Source organism: Falco naumanni, chromosome 5 (genome assembly GCF_017639655.2).
Source record: "Falco naumanni isolate bFalNau1 chromosome 5, bFalNau1.pat, whole genome shotgun sequence".
Taxonomy (NCBI): domain Eukaryota; kingdom Metazoa; phylum Chordata; class Aves; order Falconiformes; family Falconidae; genus Falco; species Falco naumanni.
The window spans coordinates 4337656-4356215 of record NC_054058.1 but is presented as its reverse complement, the minus strand read 5'-3'; the positions used below and the strand labels follow the sequence as shown (position 1 = coordinate 4356215).

The 18560-nt window shown below is 48.8% G+C and overlaps 1 protein-coding gene across 2 annotated transcripts in view; it reads right to left on the bottom strand.

Moving 5' to 3' along the window:
* Positions 1 to 18560, bottom strand: part of IGSF11 (immunoglobulin superfamily member 11) — a 108265-nt gene that overhangs the window by 32622 nt on the left and 57083 nt on the right. The window contains exon 2 of one of the 2 annotated variants that reach the window (XM_040596852.1): positions 18227 to 18302. The exons of the other annotated variant lie outside the window; for it this stretch is intronic. Within the exon in view, the coding sequence (XP_040452786.1) occupies positions 18227 to 18269 (43 nt within the window). The 5' untranslated portion in view covers positions 18270 to 18302. The remainder of the gene's footprint in view (positions 1 to 18226; positions 18303 to 18560) is intronic. 2 annotated transcript variants of the gene reach the window in all.

The window sequence follows — 18560 nt, the reverse complement described above, 5'->3', positions numbered from 1 at the left end:
TCACAGGCAACCAGCACTAACTGCCCATGAAATTTGCAGCTGATGCCCTACAGAGAAATTGCAAATATAATGGAAGACAAAGAAACAGGCCCTCGACGAACACAGAGCTCCTTAAAATTAAGCACGTGTGGTCAATGGTCCGAAAGTTAAAGCATAGTGTAGCATGAGTGGGACAGAGGATGATTGAATCTAGACTCATCGAAGCCGCAAGCTGAACCCAACAAAATAGAAAAATGCAGGTAATGTCCCTTGAGAGCAATAATCCAAAAGATGGATACTCAGCAGGAGGGAGACAGCACAAGATTCTGTTTTGTTCTCTGAAACTTGAGGTTGCAGAAAATAGCAAATAAAAAATCTTGATGTGCCATATTAGCAAAACAGGCTCTTGCAATTTTTGGTGGTGAACAGAGGGGCATCCCATCACAGCAAAGGGAGGGAGGAAGGAGTTTCTGCACCATTTGAATGCAACCAGTGCAAGGATCCAATTTCGTTCATTCCATCAGTTTTTCCTCAACAGCAATAAATGAGCAGCAAACTAGAAAAAAACTAGAGGCCATTGATAAACAGATCTGGAGGAATTTATAAGGAAAACTATGAAGGGTTAAATGTGTACAGCTTATTAAGGAACGACCCCAAGGAAATAAACTGCAAAATACACTTGATGTATGTGAATACTCCACAGTGGGAGGAGGTAACAGCTAGGAGTGACGAGATTAAACTAGAAAAAAAAAGAAAAAAATTTAAAAAAAAGGAAAAAAAAAAAAAAGAATGGACCTTATATCAGGAAATAAGTTGGTTTGGTTGTGCCTCTGCATCAGTGAAAATTAGAAATAACTCAACACAAAGGCAAGAAGGGGCACAGAAAACAGGTGCTGTGAGCGCATCCAGAGAGAGCATCTTGGAGATCCTTTCCCTCTCCCCCAGTCTTTGCCCGTCTGAGATCCCAGCTCCCAAGCTCCAGCAGCACTCTTGGTTGCATTGATTTGTTCCTTCCTTCTAAGAAAAGCAGACACTTCACCTAGTACGAGCACTGGGCAGAATTCAAACCACTGCTGAGGCGTTGCTGGGTGTTTCAGCAGCTCTGGCTAATCTTATGCCCATTAGCAACATGCATAGTTACGTAAAAGAGATACTAAGGCTTTAATTCCACTACTCATTACCATTATTAATACAGTGACATACAAATACATGATAAAGACCTCTGTCCCTAGGGAGGTCATGTTTCCAGATGCCGGCTGGCCACCAGAAGGGCTGGGAGTGGGAATTTCGGAATTCCTTTCAGCACTACCACGCTGCACAAACAGACCTGACCTCTTCTCCTGGACAATGACCGAAGTGAACGTCCTGCTCTCTCCTCGAAATTTAGGTCAGCCCAAACCGCAGGTACACCCACGAAGCACTAATTCCAGGGAGGAACATCCTCAGGGTCTTACAAATTTTCAAAAAGACAAAGTCAGGAGATGTCCATGCCTGTTACTTAAGAGCCAATGAAGGAGAAAACAAAAGTAATAGTGCTCGGCGGCCCTGAGGACCTGCATCTAAGCTGCTGCGGAAGGTCTGTGCTCCTGCAGGCACAGGGGAGGACATGGGCCACTGGGAAGTACTGGAAAACGCTGCTGCTTGGTGGTAACTCCTGACAAATTTGGCCACCCGTTACGCCCAGTACCACAGGATGAAGGAGTGCTGCGACAGGCGCTGTCAGAGCCTTTGTCCACCTACTGAAGTGAATAAGCATCGCCTGCCTGAGAGGTGTCTTCTGGAGGTTAATACACTTAATACCCTTATTATAGTCATTCCTCACATTCTGACGGCTAAATCCCGGCTTGCCCTGCCTTCGTATGCTGTAGCCTCAAGCAGATGGGACGCATCGTGCACCCCTCACCATGTATTTTGGGCAGGGCCAGATGCAGCCCAGCGTTAAGGGTTCCCAGGTCAGCCGGTGGCAAGAATACTCAGTTGCACCCCCCGGTCCCAGAGAAGCAAGCTCAGCTGTTTGGGGGCCAGGACTGGGGACCTGCCTTCCTCTCAATGTCTGGCAGAAGCACTTCAGGACCTGCAATGCTTTTTTATCCAGCAAGCATAAACACTTCTGTACAGCTCACTTGCCCCACCCAGAGGCATTTTGCTCTGCATCCTGCAACACCCAGGGTCTGCAGCCTCCAAGTTCCACAGGAGAAGGGGGCAAATACCAGCTGTATCACTGAATTAAACCCAAGAAGCAGCAATGATGGTAGCAAGGGAATCCTACAGACCTTGACAATTATCAAGTTCAGGCCCTCTGGAGCCTTTCTTCCATCTGTCCGAGTTGTGGAATTGATCTGGAAACCACTTTATTAATGTTCTTTCTTTTCCTCCCCTTCTCCCCAAGCAGCAGCATCATTTATTAATTTATGATTAAATGAATTATTGATTCTCACTGCACCTGCAGTGTTCACCATTGTCCTTCTTCCCCAGAGACTTTTTTGACTGATGTGAGAATGGCAAGATGTCAGAGAGACAAAAAGAGGGGGAGAAGATCCTCATTGCGTACAGGACCTCAGACAAGCCTGCTCCCCACTGAAGGGCCAAGCTGCAGAGGATGGATGCAATGCACCAGGGCACAGCCACGGTGCCACCTTCTCAGACAGCAATGAGAAAAAAAAGAAAAAAGAAAAAAGAAAAAAAAAAGAAAAAAAGAAAAATGCAAAGCCAAATTACTTCTGATAAGGAGGGAATGAGTAGCAGAGCTATTCATAGGCATTCAGCATGTGGGGAGGTATTAAAAAAAAAAAAAAAAAAAAGTCTGACCCAAAGTAGAAGCTTTTGTTTTTATTCAGAAAAGTCAAGCCGCAGTTCTTTGAATACATCACTGAAAAAACCTTCCAGGCTTTTGGCTTTTGCCTTGCGATTACAATCAACAGATGGTGATTATTTCACAGGCTGGGGCATCTGGTCAGCTCCTAGCCAAACATAAATAAAAGACCTTTGCGTGATTTTATCGGGCATTTTGGTCCAGAAACAAAACTAAGGTTGGGGGCAAAAGAAAAAAGGTAAAAGAGAAGAAGTATTTAGAGATCCTTGGTTCTAGAGATATTTCCTCTCCATGTGAAAAGACTGGGGGGGCAGGGGGGAGTGGAACAACAGAATATCTTTACAGAAGTGCGCCCTTTGCAGAAATATCAGAGCTCAGCACTCCTGGAACTGATGGAAATTTCTGAGCCAGAATCTCTCTGTCATGAATTAAACCTAAACCCTGCCCCTTTATCTGGGCTTTGCAGGCCAGATAAACCTTCACCCACTTTTATAGCATCTTCCACCCAAGCACTGTAACGTGTCACCCTCCAAAAAGCCAGGCAAGTTTTATTCCATCCAGGAACGGGAAGAACACATTAAGGTACTGCTCCTGCTTTTCCGCAGGGAAAACAGACAACCAAGCCACCACAGTGAAACATCCTATCCCCGTGCACCTTCCCTGGCCAGAAAAGCTGCAAAATTCTCCTTGAACTAACTGCACAGAAAACATAGCCCTCCCTGCAGCCCCCCCTCCCCGTGAATCACTGCTCCCCCCACCGCCTCTGTGCGCCTGAGTGCTGCCCACCCAGGGGCTACCCACAACAGCAAGGGAAGACCTAATTGCAGGGGACAAATTACCCCCATAGGTGGGAGGCCCAGGGCTGTGTTTTGGGGAAATGGAATTCGGGGATGACACAGGCTTTGGGCATGGGTGCGTGCAAACACCCCTTGGAAGAAACACAGTGACCGTGTCTGCTGTTCCCGCACCCCGACGCTGTTCCACTCTTAGCCCACAACTCTGGCTCATCCCAAAAAGGATTTCGCCTCCAACCAGCACAGCACTGCAAACCTCAGGGAGGTAAGAAGAGGTTCTGACTTCCTACCTGCATCTCACCCAGCACCCCAACAGATTCCCCCACTGCTTTGCTGCATAGAAAAGCAGCTTTTTTGCTCCTGGTGGCACTGCAGGCGTGCCTCCCCTGATCTGCACAGCAACTTCAGAGCCCTCGGTGCTATTTTGCACTGCAGGATGATGGCTGAAAATCTGGAAGGCACGCGGCCAGAGAGCAATTTTGCTAGGAGAACAAGGCAAACACTTTCTGTTCCTGCCTTACACATGCCTCTGGGTTACTCAGCCATTATCTGCTAAATTAAGGCCAGCATGGCTGGCCTTAAGAGCCCGTCCTGCACCAAAGTCACGGCCAACCATGACTTCCTAGCCATCGCCGTGGGGCACACGCGACTGCCTTGAACTCTGGCAGCTTGTGCAGAATCCTTGCCCGCCACTCGGGAACACGCAACACGGGCAGCGCGAGGGAAGAGATGAGGATCTCCTCCAGGTTCCCCACCATCACCGCTCGCATTACGACGTACCGCTGAAAGGTTTCTGACTCCCTCCCAGGGAGAATCGGCCAAATTTGGCCATTTCATTACGTGCTCGGCAGGACTACGGGCAAGAGTGGAATTAGATGCCTGCTCTCCAGCTGGGGAGGAGGAAGAGGGACACCCCCCAGCCCAATTTATACAGCAGCATCAGAAGGCAATGGCAAAACAGAGCCCAAGGTGGGGCAGAGGGCATGGATGGGTAATACAGGAGTGAAATCTCTGCAGAGAGCACACATGCATCGTGAGATGAAGGAAGGAAATTACATTACACTCGACACGTACAGGGAACAAGCTCGGCTCTGAAATAAAAGAGCAGCACGCTACCCCACCGCCTCCTATTAAATTGATGGACTACATGGCTGTGCCCAAGGCTTCTCAAGATAAAAAGGTTCATTTCCTTAGAGAACAAGGTTTTGACCTTCATGACCTTACTGAGCCTGTGCGCGTTTACCTATTTTAATTTCAGATTAGCATCTCACATTTTGAGTACCATGGGGATTACTGTTTTCGTCTATGCAGCAACTGCAGTTCATAAAAGTATCGGTTACCCTCCCCCTTGTTCACAAAATCAAGGCAGATCTGACCAGATGGCACATGCTCCTGCACTCTGTGTCAGGCTGCATTAATTCAGGGGAAATGAACTCTCCTCCAAAACTATATTTATTTCAGACACCGCCATGCCCAGTTGCTGGGCTGTCCTCAGGAAAACCTAGAGCCAGCTCTCTTCCATGAGCTTAGCAGGGGAAAAGGGATGGCGAAGGCCTTGCTGGGTGTCTCAGGTGCCAGGAAGGAGAGTACCCACAGGCTCGCAGGTGGCTGGAAGTATTTCAGTGCCCCTTCCCCAGGGCTCTGAGACAGTAGCTGTTGCCCGAATGCTCAGAGCATCATGAAGCAGACAGTGCTCCCGCACCTCGTTGGGCCAGCCCGGTAGCATCTTAAGGCAGTGCTACTGGAGCAGCTCAGCCTTTTTGGGAAGGTTGCATTACGCTGCCTTGCTAGGATCAGGAAGGGGACTCCTCCGAGCAACGGAGGAAGACAAAAGCTGTGCAGGTATGGTGGAGGGTGGGCAACTTGAGTGACTGTCTAGATCCATGTCTTCCACAGGCCCACTGCTGCAGGCTTTAGGCGAGGCATTTCACCGATCTATAGCTCTGGCCGTGCTGCCCATGGCTGGCCCATTTCCTCCACCTTCTGCTGGAATAATTCTCCCCATTGCTGGGGACGGTGCAGCATCAGCACTGGAAAGAGAGTCTGACTGGGTAAGAAATGCCCTTTGTTCCTCTCCGTAAAATGTTATTTACTGTCTTCTACAGCACATACAACAACACCTAAGTGCTATACTATAATTAGTAAAATCGTGCAGAGAAACTGTTCATGTGGATAATGATACTTTGCGTCCTCCCATGTGGGTAGTTTAAGGTTGAATTAATTCATGTTTGCCCAGCTTTGCAAGATCTATGGAAGAAAGGCTATTGTTATGCAAATAATTATTAATAATGACTCCTCCTGTGCTGCTCCCCATTAAATGTGTTCAATTTATAAGTCAAAGGGTGTTCTTCTCCTTGCTGCAAGACAAACTGGGTTCCACAATGGAAATATTGGTGTCAGCGTACCTGGAAAGGGAGGACAGCTCTGAAATGGGCGTGCTTTTCTGAAGGCTCAGCTTCTGGTTCCTCCTTTCTCTGCTACAAGCAACAGATGTGACCTGGAAGTCACCTGGAAGAGCAGCCACGTTGCCTACTCATAGCATCAAACTCAGAGGATCTTGACACAGAGGCAAGCCCACGCAGAGGGAAATTCAGACGACCTAATACCATGTAATTTGCCCAGAAGTGAATAATTATCTTCATTTCACAGACTGAAGCACAAACACTTATGACAGTAAAGCAACTCTTAGAGGTACAGTGAGTATAAATACACCATACATATAACGTTCAAATCCTACGCTAAGTACGGAGGGGTGATTTGTGATCCACAAAGACAATTTTTAGGAACACCAGAGTCTCAATACAATGCAGGCATGAGGGGTTTGGTATCACAACCAGAGTTCTTTGGAACAGATGTGCAAAACCGCTCCACGACTGGCCATTAAGGTCCCTGAGAGGTCTCCCATCCCTGTGGATGAAGGCAGGACCACACAGAGTAAGAAGATAAGGAATTTCATATTGGACAAGGCTTCTCCCAGGTTGCAGGCTATATCATCAGCCACACAGGGGTCACACCAACAAAACACTCACAGAGCTGTTGCATGACCAGGTGCCCCTCCACAAATTCTCTTTTGTTCATCTAGTAAAATTGTGAGGGCAGAGAAGGAGACATTTGGCTGTTACCATAGTCATTTTAGAACCTCATCAGCCCTGTACAGGAATATATACAAACAATATCTAACAAAGAACAATTTTGTCCACGTGCTGTGCAAGGTTGCTCGCAGCTAGGACACATCAGCTTTACTGTGTTATTTCCACGCAGGAAACAGCCACCAGTGCAGCAGGTCTGATGCATTCCAAGCCTTCATTCACACTTACTCTGGTGAGGGATTTCTCAAACAGAAACACAGAGAAGCAAGAATTAAGTCACACCTTTGGCTCCCAAGGCAGTAGCTTGTGTGCACGGGGCTCTTGGGCAGGGTAGGCTCTGAGAGAGGTTAATGGGTCCCCCTGCAACTGGTCACCCTCCATCACCATCAAACATTTTTGCAGGGCTGCTGCTGCACCGAAGTCTGCAGATGCCTTGGGCCGGACACAAGGTAGTAAGGTTTGAGATGGATGCCTTCCTGCATCTTCAGCAGCTGTGGGCACCAGGGAGTCTGCAGACAGAACTTAACTCAAGGGGGGTTTGAGGACCATGAGACAGAAACGATGCCTGCTCATCTCTGCATAGTTCTGCAGATGCAATCCAGCTAAGCATCAAGAAAAATTGATTTGTGCCACATGAATGAGCAAGTACGAGGTGAAGGCACTCCTGGAACTGATGTGGTGGAAAGAAAATCCTTCTCCATTTTATTGATCTGCTACCCTGCCTTCACAGTAGCTGTGATAAATAGATAATCATTGCCACAGAGGGTCCAAGGTTCAGGACACGTGCCCTGCCCTGAGGCCCCTGGAAGAATGGTCATTATGTGCGTTTGCACGAGAAACCCAGCCAGCCCCGCCTGCATAGGCCTGCAGATCTGTTCATTCAGCCAGCAGTCCCAGGCACAAACGCTTGCAGTCCACCCGAAATTACCCCAGATCTTCAAGAAACAGACCAAGGTGGTGTGGTGTACGGATGCTGATGTAGCTGCCAGGAAGAACAGTGCGTGCCCTCCAGCTTTGCAGAGCGGTGTGTCTGCGATCTGATGTTTAAGGGATTCCCCAGTGATTTCAGCAAGCTGATAAGAAACATCCTCCAAGTCTTTTTTGAGCTGTAGCAAATTGAACCTAAGAAAGCTCTTCCTTGCTGTCCTGTTTTCAGCTGAGGGAAGGTCAGATCTCTGGGTAAGGTTTCCAGCCACCAGGCGTGATGGTTCCACGGTCTGACATACATGGATCCCTCCCACGTTAACTCCACAAGCAGCAGAGAACAGGGGGGCAATAGGACATACATTGCTGACATTTTAGATAGGTCTCACTAGTTCGATCGCATATGGATTTTTATTCCAGCCTGACCAGCTTTTCCTTAGGCTGTTTCCCACAAACAGGTTCGTGTCACTGGGGCCCGGATAAGACTTTGGCTAGGATAAGACAACTCTGATTATGGAGAATTTCTGTAAATGGACTTCTCTAAGGACTGAGATGAGTCTTTAAAGCATCACTACTGGTCTTTCCTATGGAAAGTAAAGATCATAGGGCACTTTCTGTTGGCCAACCAGTGTCCTAGGACTGGATGAGGAATCCAGTTACAAGTCTTTAAAGATCCAAAACCGCTGGATGTGTGAGCAAAGTATTCTGTTACCAACACAGCCACAAGTCTTTAGCCAGAATCTCTCAAGAGCTTTAAAGGCTTTTATGCCTTTTTGCCACTAAGAAAATGTGAGACTGGCACAGGAAAGAACACAAAGGTGGTAAGTCCAGACAGGTCACAAAGGCGAGAGTTTCACTTTTGGGTTTTTTTTTTTTACCTTTCTTGGACCCACTTGTCTAGAACAGCAAAGAGAATATTCATGGGCAAGAAATACACCAAAACTTGGGTGCAATTAGCCTACCGGTAAAGCTCAAGGTCTTCAGTTTACCATCCCAGGTAAAGGATGCTATTCAGGATCATACATTGTGCTGGTAAGTCACAGGAACAATGCATTTGCCAGGGTCACAACAGGACAGCTACTTTCTCAGTGCTCTGGTTTAACTTACTCTTTCAAAGGGAACAAAAAGCTTCTTGAGCAGCAGAATATCTGAAGCCTGATTTCCTAAAACGGTCTGGTATGTGGCTTCTCGGGTGTCCACTAACCCATGCAAGTTCCCACCACAGCTGTTGCAGAACTGAATAGCACCTTCCCACCCATCTCCAGCAACCACGAGTTCCCTGGCTTTCTTCAGCAAGAAATTACTTTCTTCAACTCATAAATGACTGATCCTCGGTGACTTTTTGGTTAGCTGTTGCTCTTCCTGTAGAAAGCATCCATTCCGCAGAGGCTTGTATCGCCACTGGAGTATATTTACTACCTGGAGCCTGTGGGTTTCACTGGTAGGGGAGAGGTGTGTGCCTGCAGGTCCCGTCAGGGCAAAGGCCTGAACAGAAGCGTTCAAGAAACAGAGCAGCAGGCTCTTTCTTGCCTGTGGTTAGCTGTCTGATTGCTCTCTTGTAAGATTGGCCCTGGGGGATAGTTGTGACATATGACTGCAGCACAAACATTGCAGGTGTTCCCTAACCTGGGAGTTACTCAGGATCTAGTACAACTTTCATGTTACAGGTGACATATGAGCAGCATCAGGAGAAGAAACACTAATTAGATGACTTATGAGCCCTGAAAAGACCAGGCAAGAGGAGAAACAAAAGACTCCGTTCCAGACCTGGGGACGAGTCATCGACCAGTGAACTGGCATCAGCCTTGACAGTCGTGTTTATCAACTCCACTATCAGCTCTGCGTGATGCAGCTTGAGACTCACGATGAACCATTTCACATAACCAGACACCCACAGCACAGATGAAGGCAAAAAAATTCCTGTACCATTTCCACCAGGCCGTGAGAAATGCCAATACGTTGTGCTGTAGCAGATGCACAACCAAGAGGAGGAAACCAGTTTCCAGATTTTACATTCAGTGATCCCTTAGACCTGCTGAGGAAAAACATCTCTGCTCTCTGCAAGTGTTGATGGAAAAGGGGAAAGACCTCAAATATTCCCTGCTGGTCCATCCATGGAGAAGATCCTTCCACAGCCTGCTTACAGTGCACATCAGAAATGCAGAACGTAAACGTATGGCAAGATGCTTTTCCAAGGGAAGCACGTGCAGTTCCCTTTATTTACAGCAATGCTCCACACTCCTTTCCAGCTCCACCGGCAGCTCAAAAGATGCGCAGCCAGCATGAGACAGCTGGTTCGGGATCAGCCTTTGTCACAGAAAAGATGCTGTGAATAGATCACAGACTCGTGCGTTCCTCTGGCCGAGAGGATACCCCGGTATAATTAAACTCCCCATTTTACAGACTGTTTAATTGAGAACATGAGGCATTGACCTGACCTGCCATGATCCCACAGGCAATGAATGACCAAGGCAGAAGCAGCGGCTCTCCCTAGCCTCCCAAGAAGGCACATGGATGAGTAGAAATAAAGAAGGCACACCTGCTTTCTTGGTGTCCTGCATCATCTTTTCAAAACCCTCCTTCCGTCTGCAGTCTTGCGCTGTACTCTTGGCACTCGTGTCAGCCCCCCACATACACCACTGATCATGGACTAGGCTTCACAGGAGGCTTCCTGCTTGTTTGTTTGCTAATGAATATTATTTTTTAAAAGTAAGAGGTGGGGGGAGGAAGGACAAGGGAGCCCAGAGTGAAGGCTGCTGCTGCGCTCAGTCTCTATGGAAATAATCCACAATGCTAATACGTCCTAAAATGGCAATAAAGCCTGTGTTCTCTTATGTAATCCCATAGTAAGAAAGAGCTCTGTCGGCTTGCCTGGCAAACGATATCTCTGTAACCTTGGAGGGGATTATTACTAAAAAACAAAGGGTGGAAAAACAAAGCGACAGACACACAGGCAGGCACATGCAACTCCACCGGATGCAGCAAAAGGACAAACAGGTCCAGCTGGGCTCCCGTGCCTCGGCCCCACGGTGTTATGTCTCTGCCATCAAACGGGGAAGGGACCTCCTGGCACAGCAGCCAGCAGCCCTGCCCCGGCTCCTCCTCCCCTGGCAGCCCCCCCCCCCCTCCCCAGGCACCTCAGCACCAGGAGCAGGCAGAGGGCAGGTTTTCCCCTCTTCTGTCCTCCTTCCCTCCCTCCCCCAAAATGAACATTCAAAGCCCCGGCAGCTGGCCAGATCCAGTTTGCCTGCGTCACCGATGCACGTGGATTCACATCTGTCCTGCCCAGCGGTGATGGAGCCGAGGCTACGTGCATCCCCGAGGAGGATTCATGCCCCCAGATTGATCGAGTTGTGTGTCAGCAAGGAGAGAACCGCAGTTTTTCTGGGCACAGCTGAACGGCACTGTAAGGCTTAGAGTTTGCCTTAGAGCTTAGGGAAACAGGAGGTTTGGAGGCAGGGGTACACTCCTTTGGGAGCTATCTCTCGGTTTGGCTGGGGAACCATGAACCAAAGCCAGGCAGCTCTTTGCTTTTGTGCCCCAGGTACAGAAAAAAGGCACCACCAGATTAGAGCCACGCTTCACGAGGTGAACCACAGGGTACAGGTAGCCCTGTCACCACCTTGCTTTGCTCATGGAAAGGGACCCACCAGCCCACCCTGGAAACCCACCAGAGCCACGAAACTAACACAATAATTGCTTGAGCAAACACTCCTGTCATCATGTGGATCAGCCAGCCCCAAGCTCCCTGCTCCCGGATGGCAACGGGACCGGCAGGAGGCTAACCGCAGAAGGCAACTCACATGCAATAATATGAGCACCAAGCTCTTATATCTCAGTGCCAGCAAAGGATGGTGACCACTCCAGTATCTCTTTCCCACAGATGAAAGCATGGGAACGTTTAGCGGAATGCCAGAAAGCCTTCTTGGGAACAGGAGTTGACATCAGGCGGGTTTCCATGCCTGATTGAACATCTACCCTTTCATGATGGGCTGTGTTTGAGACTTTGAATGTTTTCTCAGACAGCAGGAGATGAATGAATGGAGAGTCTCAGGTCAGAGAATACTCCTGAAGCAGGAGAAAGCCAGTTCTGAGGGGGAAAAAAATATCAGTCCTAACACTTAAAAAGATGTTATTATGACACTTAAAAGATGTGTGTAAGGGAGCACAACCTTCACCAGTTAACACATGTAAAGAGCTCCAATTCATACTAGACGTATGCAATGTGACCGCCCGGAAAGTAAAGGGTTACAATCATTATTCACAGCAGTCACATTTTTTTAATTAATAACCCTGTAATTGGTATCGACTTAAACCAACTGATGACAGTCTTATGATGAGCCATTCCCAGCCAAGCTTCCTACCCAATTGCCCTCAGGTCAGGAAAACAGTGAACTCCATTATCGGGCAGAAGCTTTCCGCCCTGCACCAGTCTCCTTCCTTGGGCCACGGGGAGGTCACCCCACGCAGGAGATGCGGCAGCCACCCACCTCCACCGCCTTCTTCCAGCCCTCGCTTGCCAGCACCATGGCTGCACCGAGCCTCTGCCCTGCTGTACCCCGGCTTCCACAGGCCAGCGTCTAAAGCACCAGCACTTTCTGGCTTGGTGATTGCCTTATGGTGAATTATGATTAAAAAAGGGGGATCCCAGCACCAGGGCTGCCAGAGCGCTTTCCCAGTGCCACCCTGGCAAAGAACACGAGGGCTAATCCAGCTCCAGGCATTCAATTCTCAGAAGCAGAAGGAGCAAATCTTGCTCGACACAGGCTCAAGCGATGGAGATGGAGGTTCCCCCCGCCAAGATCTGCAAGATATGGTAATTTTGGACATCTCTGGCATAGGTGCCATAGGCGGCTGGGCCAAGCCTCTCGGGAGCCCAGGGAAAGGAAAAAGGGCAGCGCTGGCAAAGGGCAGCATCGCCTCTGCAGCAGCTCAAGCCACTGCCTCACCTAAGGCAAATCACAGCTAAAAAGAAAGCCCTGGGGCAACATTCCTGGCCCGAAGCTCATTCACAGCAAATTTTGGGAGAAGTTTACTCCCAGAAGGAAAAGCACAAGGTACAGAAGGCAACACAGCAGCCCCTCTATAAGGCTCTCCACGGCTGCAGCACCACGCACACCAAGGGGATGGAGAGGCGAAACTACGGGTCTGGCACCAGGGCTGGGCTCACCGCATCCCCTCGGACAGTGACGTGCACACACCCCCCCTCCCCGGTGGGACAGAAAATGTCCCTTTTTCTCCCCGGAGCCTCGCCAGGGAGCCCACGGGGCTCCGTCCTCCAGCCGGCACCCTCCGGGCTCCCCCCGCCGCTACCGGCGAGCAGCATTAGAGGGCAGCGCGCTGCCTTGAAAGCGGGATGCCTGCCCCCCCACCCCGGGCACACCCCCCCCAGGGCGTCCCCCCGGCTGTCCCTCAGCATCCCCCAGCCTTTAGGAGATAGCTTTAGCCCCAGGGACCCCCCCGCCCCAGCCGCTGCGGCGAGCCCTGTCTGCCGCATCCCCCCTCGCAGGCAGCAACCGGGAAATTCTGCAGGGGCTGCTTTTTAATTAGAAAATGCTGGGTTTTAATTAAATAAATGTGAAGCTGAATAATGCAATCAGGAGAATTGCCTGCGCTCTTTTCTTTTGCAATTCAATTTATTTTGTGCTGTCCCCACACTTTTAGTTTTCGTATGCCAAAGACTTTTGCATTGATCACTCAGAGCTGCATTGCAGAGTTTGCCGGGGACGAAGCTGGAAGCGCTGGCTGTTGAATAGAGGGCAGGTGGAGCTTTTCACAGCTGGGGATGCATCGGAGGCAGCCTGCATCTGCAGCAGAGGAACTGATTTTTCCAAATTTTCGAGCACCAAAGTTCCCGCTGACTCTAAGTGGAGTTGAACAACAGTCCTGAAAATCAGGTGCAGAAGAGGCCAAGAAAATACTCCGTGCCACCTATGACTAGGGAGAGCAAGCAAGCAAACAAGCATGCACACACACGTGCATGCATGCCAGCAAATAAACCAACAGGGTATCTTAATTCTGCAACCCTGCAAATTCATCGATTTCCTGAGCACACAATTATTAATTTTAAGGTTCTAAAAACCCAAATTACGAAACAAAACCAGGATTTTTGCTTTCAAAAGGCAGTTCTGGTTGCTAAGTGACTACAACATACTTCTCTATCACATCATTTGAAAAACCCACACACTAAAAGCAAGGAAATTGCTAGGTTAGGACATCAGGAATGTGCCCTAGCAAGATGATGATTTTTATATATGTATTTGTACTACAGTAGTGCTTAGAGACCCCAGGGAGCTGTTGTTTTTGGTAATGTTAAGAGTAAAAGATGATTCCAAGGAGGTCTTAAACATGCTAAAATGGGGCACAACAAGTTGGTGTGAGAAACTGTAGCACAGACCTGGGAAAAAAAAGAGGGCAAGGAAGCAGCTCTATCAGGACTAAAAAGAAAACCCACCATGCACAGAAGAACCTGTAAAGGGAGATATATAGGGGCAGAACTGGTGACTGAGGCTGTAACAAACTGTTTGGGTGAAGAGCTGGTGGGGACCTTGGAGGAAAGAAGACAAAAAGGTAAAAGCATGAATGAGGGGCTAAAGTAGGAAAGTTTTAAAACTAAGGACAGAAGTTTGAGAGAACAGGTGACACTAGAGGAGCATCCTGCAGGAAAAAAAAGCTTATAGGGAGGATACAGACAGAGTTATGGGTGAAAATCTGGAGGAAAATATATGAAACTGATAGACTGCAGGCAAAGATATAGTAAGAGCTGAACCTATCAGCTGAAGCAGCACAATCATTAATAGCTGCAAGACAGCAGGCACTAGTTCTGGTTACTGTAGCAATATATGCAAAAACACTCAAACTGAGAGAAGATGATTCCTCTGTGCTTTATCAAGCATCACATAACAAAAAGTATGAAGTGTCTTTACTTCCCTAATAGCTCTGGAATTCTTAAAAAGGACTATTGATTTTATTTCCTAAATACTATTTTCCAGAATGCTTGTCCATAAGAATCATTGTCAGTGAATAAATTAATCAGCTGACTATGCCTGTGAATAGTCTTTCTGCTTGCTGATTCTTAGGAATGCTGGCATCGCTGTCTGGTATAAAGTCTGCATGTAGCTATAACAAACCCTGTTGTTTTGTAAATACCCTTTTATTCATGAAACAGTGCTATGCTTTCCCATACGGCTCCCCCACATCCCTCTCCAAGAGGAATTTCACACGCAGTGCCAAGCAGGGAACAAAGAAAGCAGGCACAGATATTTTGCCATGGGCTTCAGAGTATCCACGCAGAGGGTATGTTTCTGGGAAATGGGCAGCGGGCTTTAGCTATCTACAGACATGCTGCCTGGGGTCTTCTCCAAGGCAGAGGACCCAGCAGCACTGAGACCTGGGGCTGTGGTCCAAGCATAACCACCCACTAAATACCCACAACAGAGAAGCTCAGAAAAGACCAAGAGAGTTTGCACAGATAATTCAGAAGAAAAAAAAAAAAACAAAAAACAACCGAGAGAGAAAACTTGATTGGTAATTAAGTTAGAGAGGTGGACTTGCTTTTAAGCCAAAAAGCTATGATTACTGTCTATATATACAACACTTATGTCATTTATTGAGATCACACTGTGAGTTTGTGTGGGTGTACGTCAGTATTTTGTCACCCACACAGTTTTCAAACCTGCTGGTCAGAAATATAACAAAGCAGTAGACACCTCCAAGATTTAGGTTCCTGTAAGTTTGGTGACATGGAGGGGATGAGTAAATTTGTGTTGTGACAAACTGTTGTAACAACTCAACAGACAGCTGCCTGGTTTCGCCTGCCAGGCAGTCAATCAGCACACGTAGATGCCAGAGCCAAGTACTGGCCAAAGCAGTACCTGGCCAAGCAAATAGGAAGGAGAGGAGAAAGTGTATTTCCAAAGGTTACAAGAGATGTAGGAAGGAGCTGAGTGTTACTAGATGAGGTGGGGAGGGTAGAAAGCTTTGGTAGGGCACAGGGTGCCTGAAAACACATGGACTCTCTGCAAATGCTGTGGTGCTTGATCCTGGGGATGTCAGCAAAAGAAGATACTTTGCAGGAGCGCTCAGGATGTAGGACAGGAGCCTGCAGGCAGCCAAGTTCTCAAATGAGCTTTTCTTTATGTGTCAGCAGGTGAAAATACCATTTTCTTTAAAGGTCTATAAAAGAGGGGTAAGTACCAGGCAGGTATGGATGCAAATCAGTGTAAGCAAGCTTATTTTAGGCATGCCCACACACTGCACAGTGATGTTAGCTACACACATATGTGCAGCACTGTCCTCATTCACCAAAACGTTGCCAGCAAGCACAGAGAAATCAAACCGAGCCCGAGCTGAGCACACTTGATCCTCACATCCCTGCCTCCTGCCCTGTCCCTGAGGTCATGAAGTCTCTTGTCTATGAGACAAACTAAGCTTCTATGCTCAGGGGCTTATAAAGCATGTTGAACAGCACTTTGCATCTCAATGACGCCTGATCATTATCTGTAAAGATATTCAGAGCAACTGAGTATCTACAAGCCACCTCTGCAACATGCATTACCATCTAGCAGATAAATTACAGGTCTACCTGGCTATCTGTGACTCAGCCTTTGGTCATCCCTGCTCCACAAACCCCTGGCACCCTGAGACAAGGCACTTCACCATGGCTATCCACGCAAAAACCAGATCTGTATCCTCTCCCTGACTGCCAAGGAGGCACAGCAGTGGGGAGTTCAGGAGGAGGAATAATTGAAAGTTACTAGATGAACTGCCCTATGCGTTTTCAGTGCCACTACTTCCCGGTCTTGAACTGGCATATTTTATCTCTGTAATTGTTTGGGTAAAAAAAAAAAAAAAAAAAAAAAAAAAAAGTGGCTCATGCAGTCTTGCAGGTCCTTGAGCATCCTCTCAAGCTCCCATCTTGTAGCTCCTGCCCCCCTGCTTGGGTACCCATGGCTCCATGCCAGCGATACCCGAGCGACTCTGGCACGCCACGGGTTCTGAGCCGTAACCAAACCCGGCTCCTCAGAATAGCCACGCTCCCCCCACGGCTCCCACCCCCCTGCATCTTCAGTAACCCTACCCCACCGGGGCAGGGGCTGGAGGCAGGAAAACTGGCAGGCCAGCAGAACAGGAGACGCTCAAGACTCCGGGGATTAACTCTATCCACCAAGCACAACTGCCGCCTGAGTCCTTATCCCCACCCCATCCCCAGATCTTCATAACAGGTGGAGAAGGAGGGGGTGGCCACCACCCTCGCAAGAATCCCCACACGCATGCCGAAGGGCTGGATATAACCAGGTACGGCCAGAGGCATCCCGGCAGAGGGATGAAGGCTGCAAGCCAAATAAAGACATGGAATTCGACGCCCAAGTGGAGATAAAAATACACAGACTTCACCCCTGCCCTGAGCAGAAGGAAGGGCTGAGGGAGCTCGCCACCAAACCCAACAAATTTCATTCTGCTCTTCCTGAAAGTTTTCAAGAGACCCAGCAAATAGAGACTCAACTACAACATGGAAGTCAGGCCAAGCATGCCAGGAGCCCTTCAGCAGGGCTGGCAGCACGGCTGGCAGCACCGCTCACACACGTTGCATGCGTTGCCTGCTGTGTGGTTATGGGGTGGGTGGCCTGGAGCTGCCACAGGGGCTCCTCCCGGGTTCCTGGCCAGCAGGGTCAGCGTTACTTCTGGAACACATCTCCCAAAGGGTAAGACTGGTGCCACATCACAAGCAAAGTGATACGGAGTGTACAAGCTCTGCCAGGTCTGTGTGCGCTCAGAGGCTGAGTATCTGCACAGCATCCCTGGAGCCACTGCTAAGAGGGAAGAGCTGTCCAGGGCTCACAGAGGGTGAGGAGGCAAGGGCAGCCCGGGGCTGGCGGATGAATGTGATGAAGCCTGGGAGATGGCCAGGCTTCTCAGACACAGCTGGAAAAGAAGCCATTGTCCTCGAGCATCCTGCCCCAGACACTGGGCAAAGTCCCATGACCAAGCAACCAGCAGGTCTGCACATAAGCCCAAAGAGGAGCAGGGACAGAAGCTGTAGGAGAAATATAGGAGCAAGGGTAAGAGCCCCTGGCTATACACGTTTTGGAGTGGGAGGAACTGGGAGACAGCGGGGGACATGGGAGGAACGAGTCTCAGAGCAAACTAAAAAGAAGCAACAGCCACTAGACAGAAAACACAGATTCCATTTTTCTGCACCACTGAACTGAGTCACTTAGTCTTTTATGAGACCGATGATGTACTAGAAAAAAAAGAAACCCACCCTCCGCTTAGCAGATGAGGCATTTCTAGTGCAGAGCACACCAGAACAACTCGGAGGGCTACCCTGCATGCATCTCTTGGAGCACCGCGATGAGCAAGGCCCATGGCACGGGCAGGATGGTAGCACTAAGGTGCCGGGACTACAGAGGCAATGAGATCAATCAGACTCGACACACTGGGGAGGGCTGGTGGAAGGGCTGGTTTGGTGGGCTGGACCCCTCAATTCAGGAGCCTTGGGGGAGTTCAGTCTCACATCTGGGCTTTGGTGCTTCACCTTTCACAGGGAGCCGAGTATGGTGCTATGCCCCATCACGGTTCAGACCAGAATTCTGTGTTTCATCTGCTCTGCGAGAGACAGAGCTCACCTGTGGTTGCAGCCCTTTTGATCCAGCTGCTCTGCATTACCATGGGACAGACCACTGATGCAGAAACCCGAGGAGACTGTGAACAGAGAAAAAAAAAAAAAAAAAAAAAAAGCTATAAAGCTATAAGGAGGTAACTCTAGATATAATTTGTGTGTGATATACCAGACTCAGCAGAGCAATGGATCTGCTTCACTACCCAGTGGCCAGCCCAGGTCTAACGTAACAGAAGGCACTTTCACATGTGTAACAGAGTGATCGAGAAATACGGGGTAACAGGGGAAGGACAAAGCCTGCCAGTGAACTGGAACACCACCATAAGGGTGCCATTCATGCA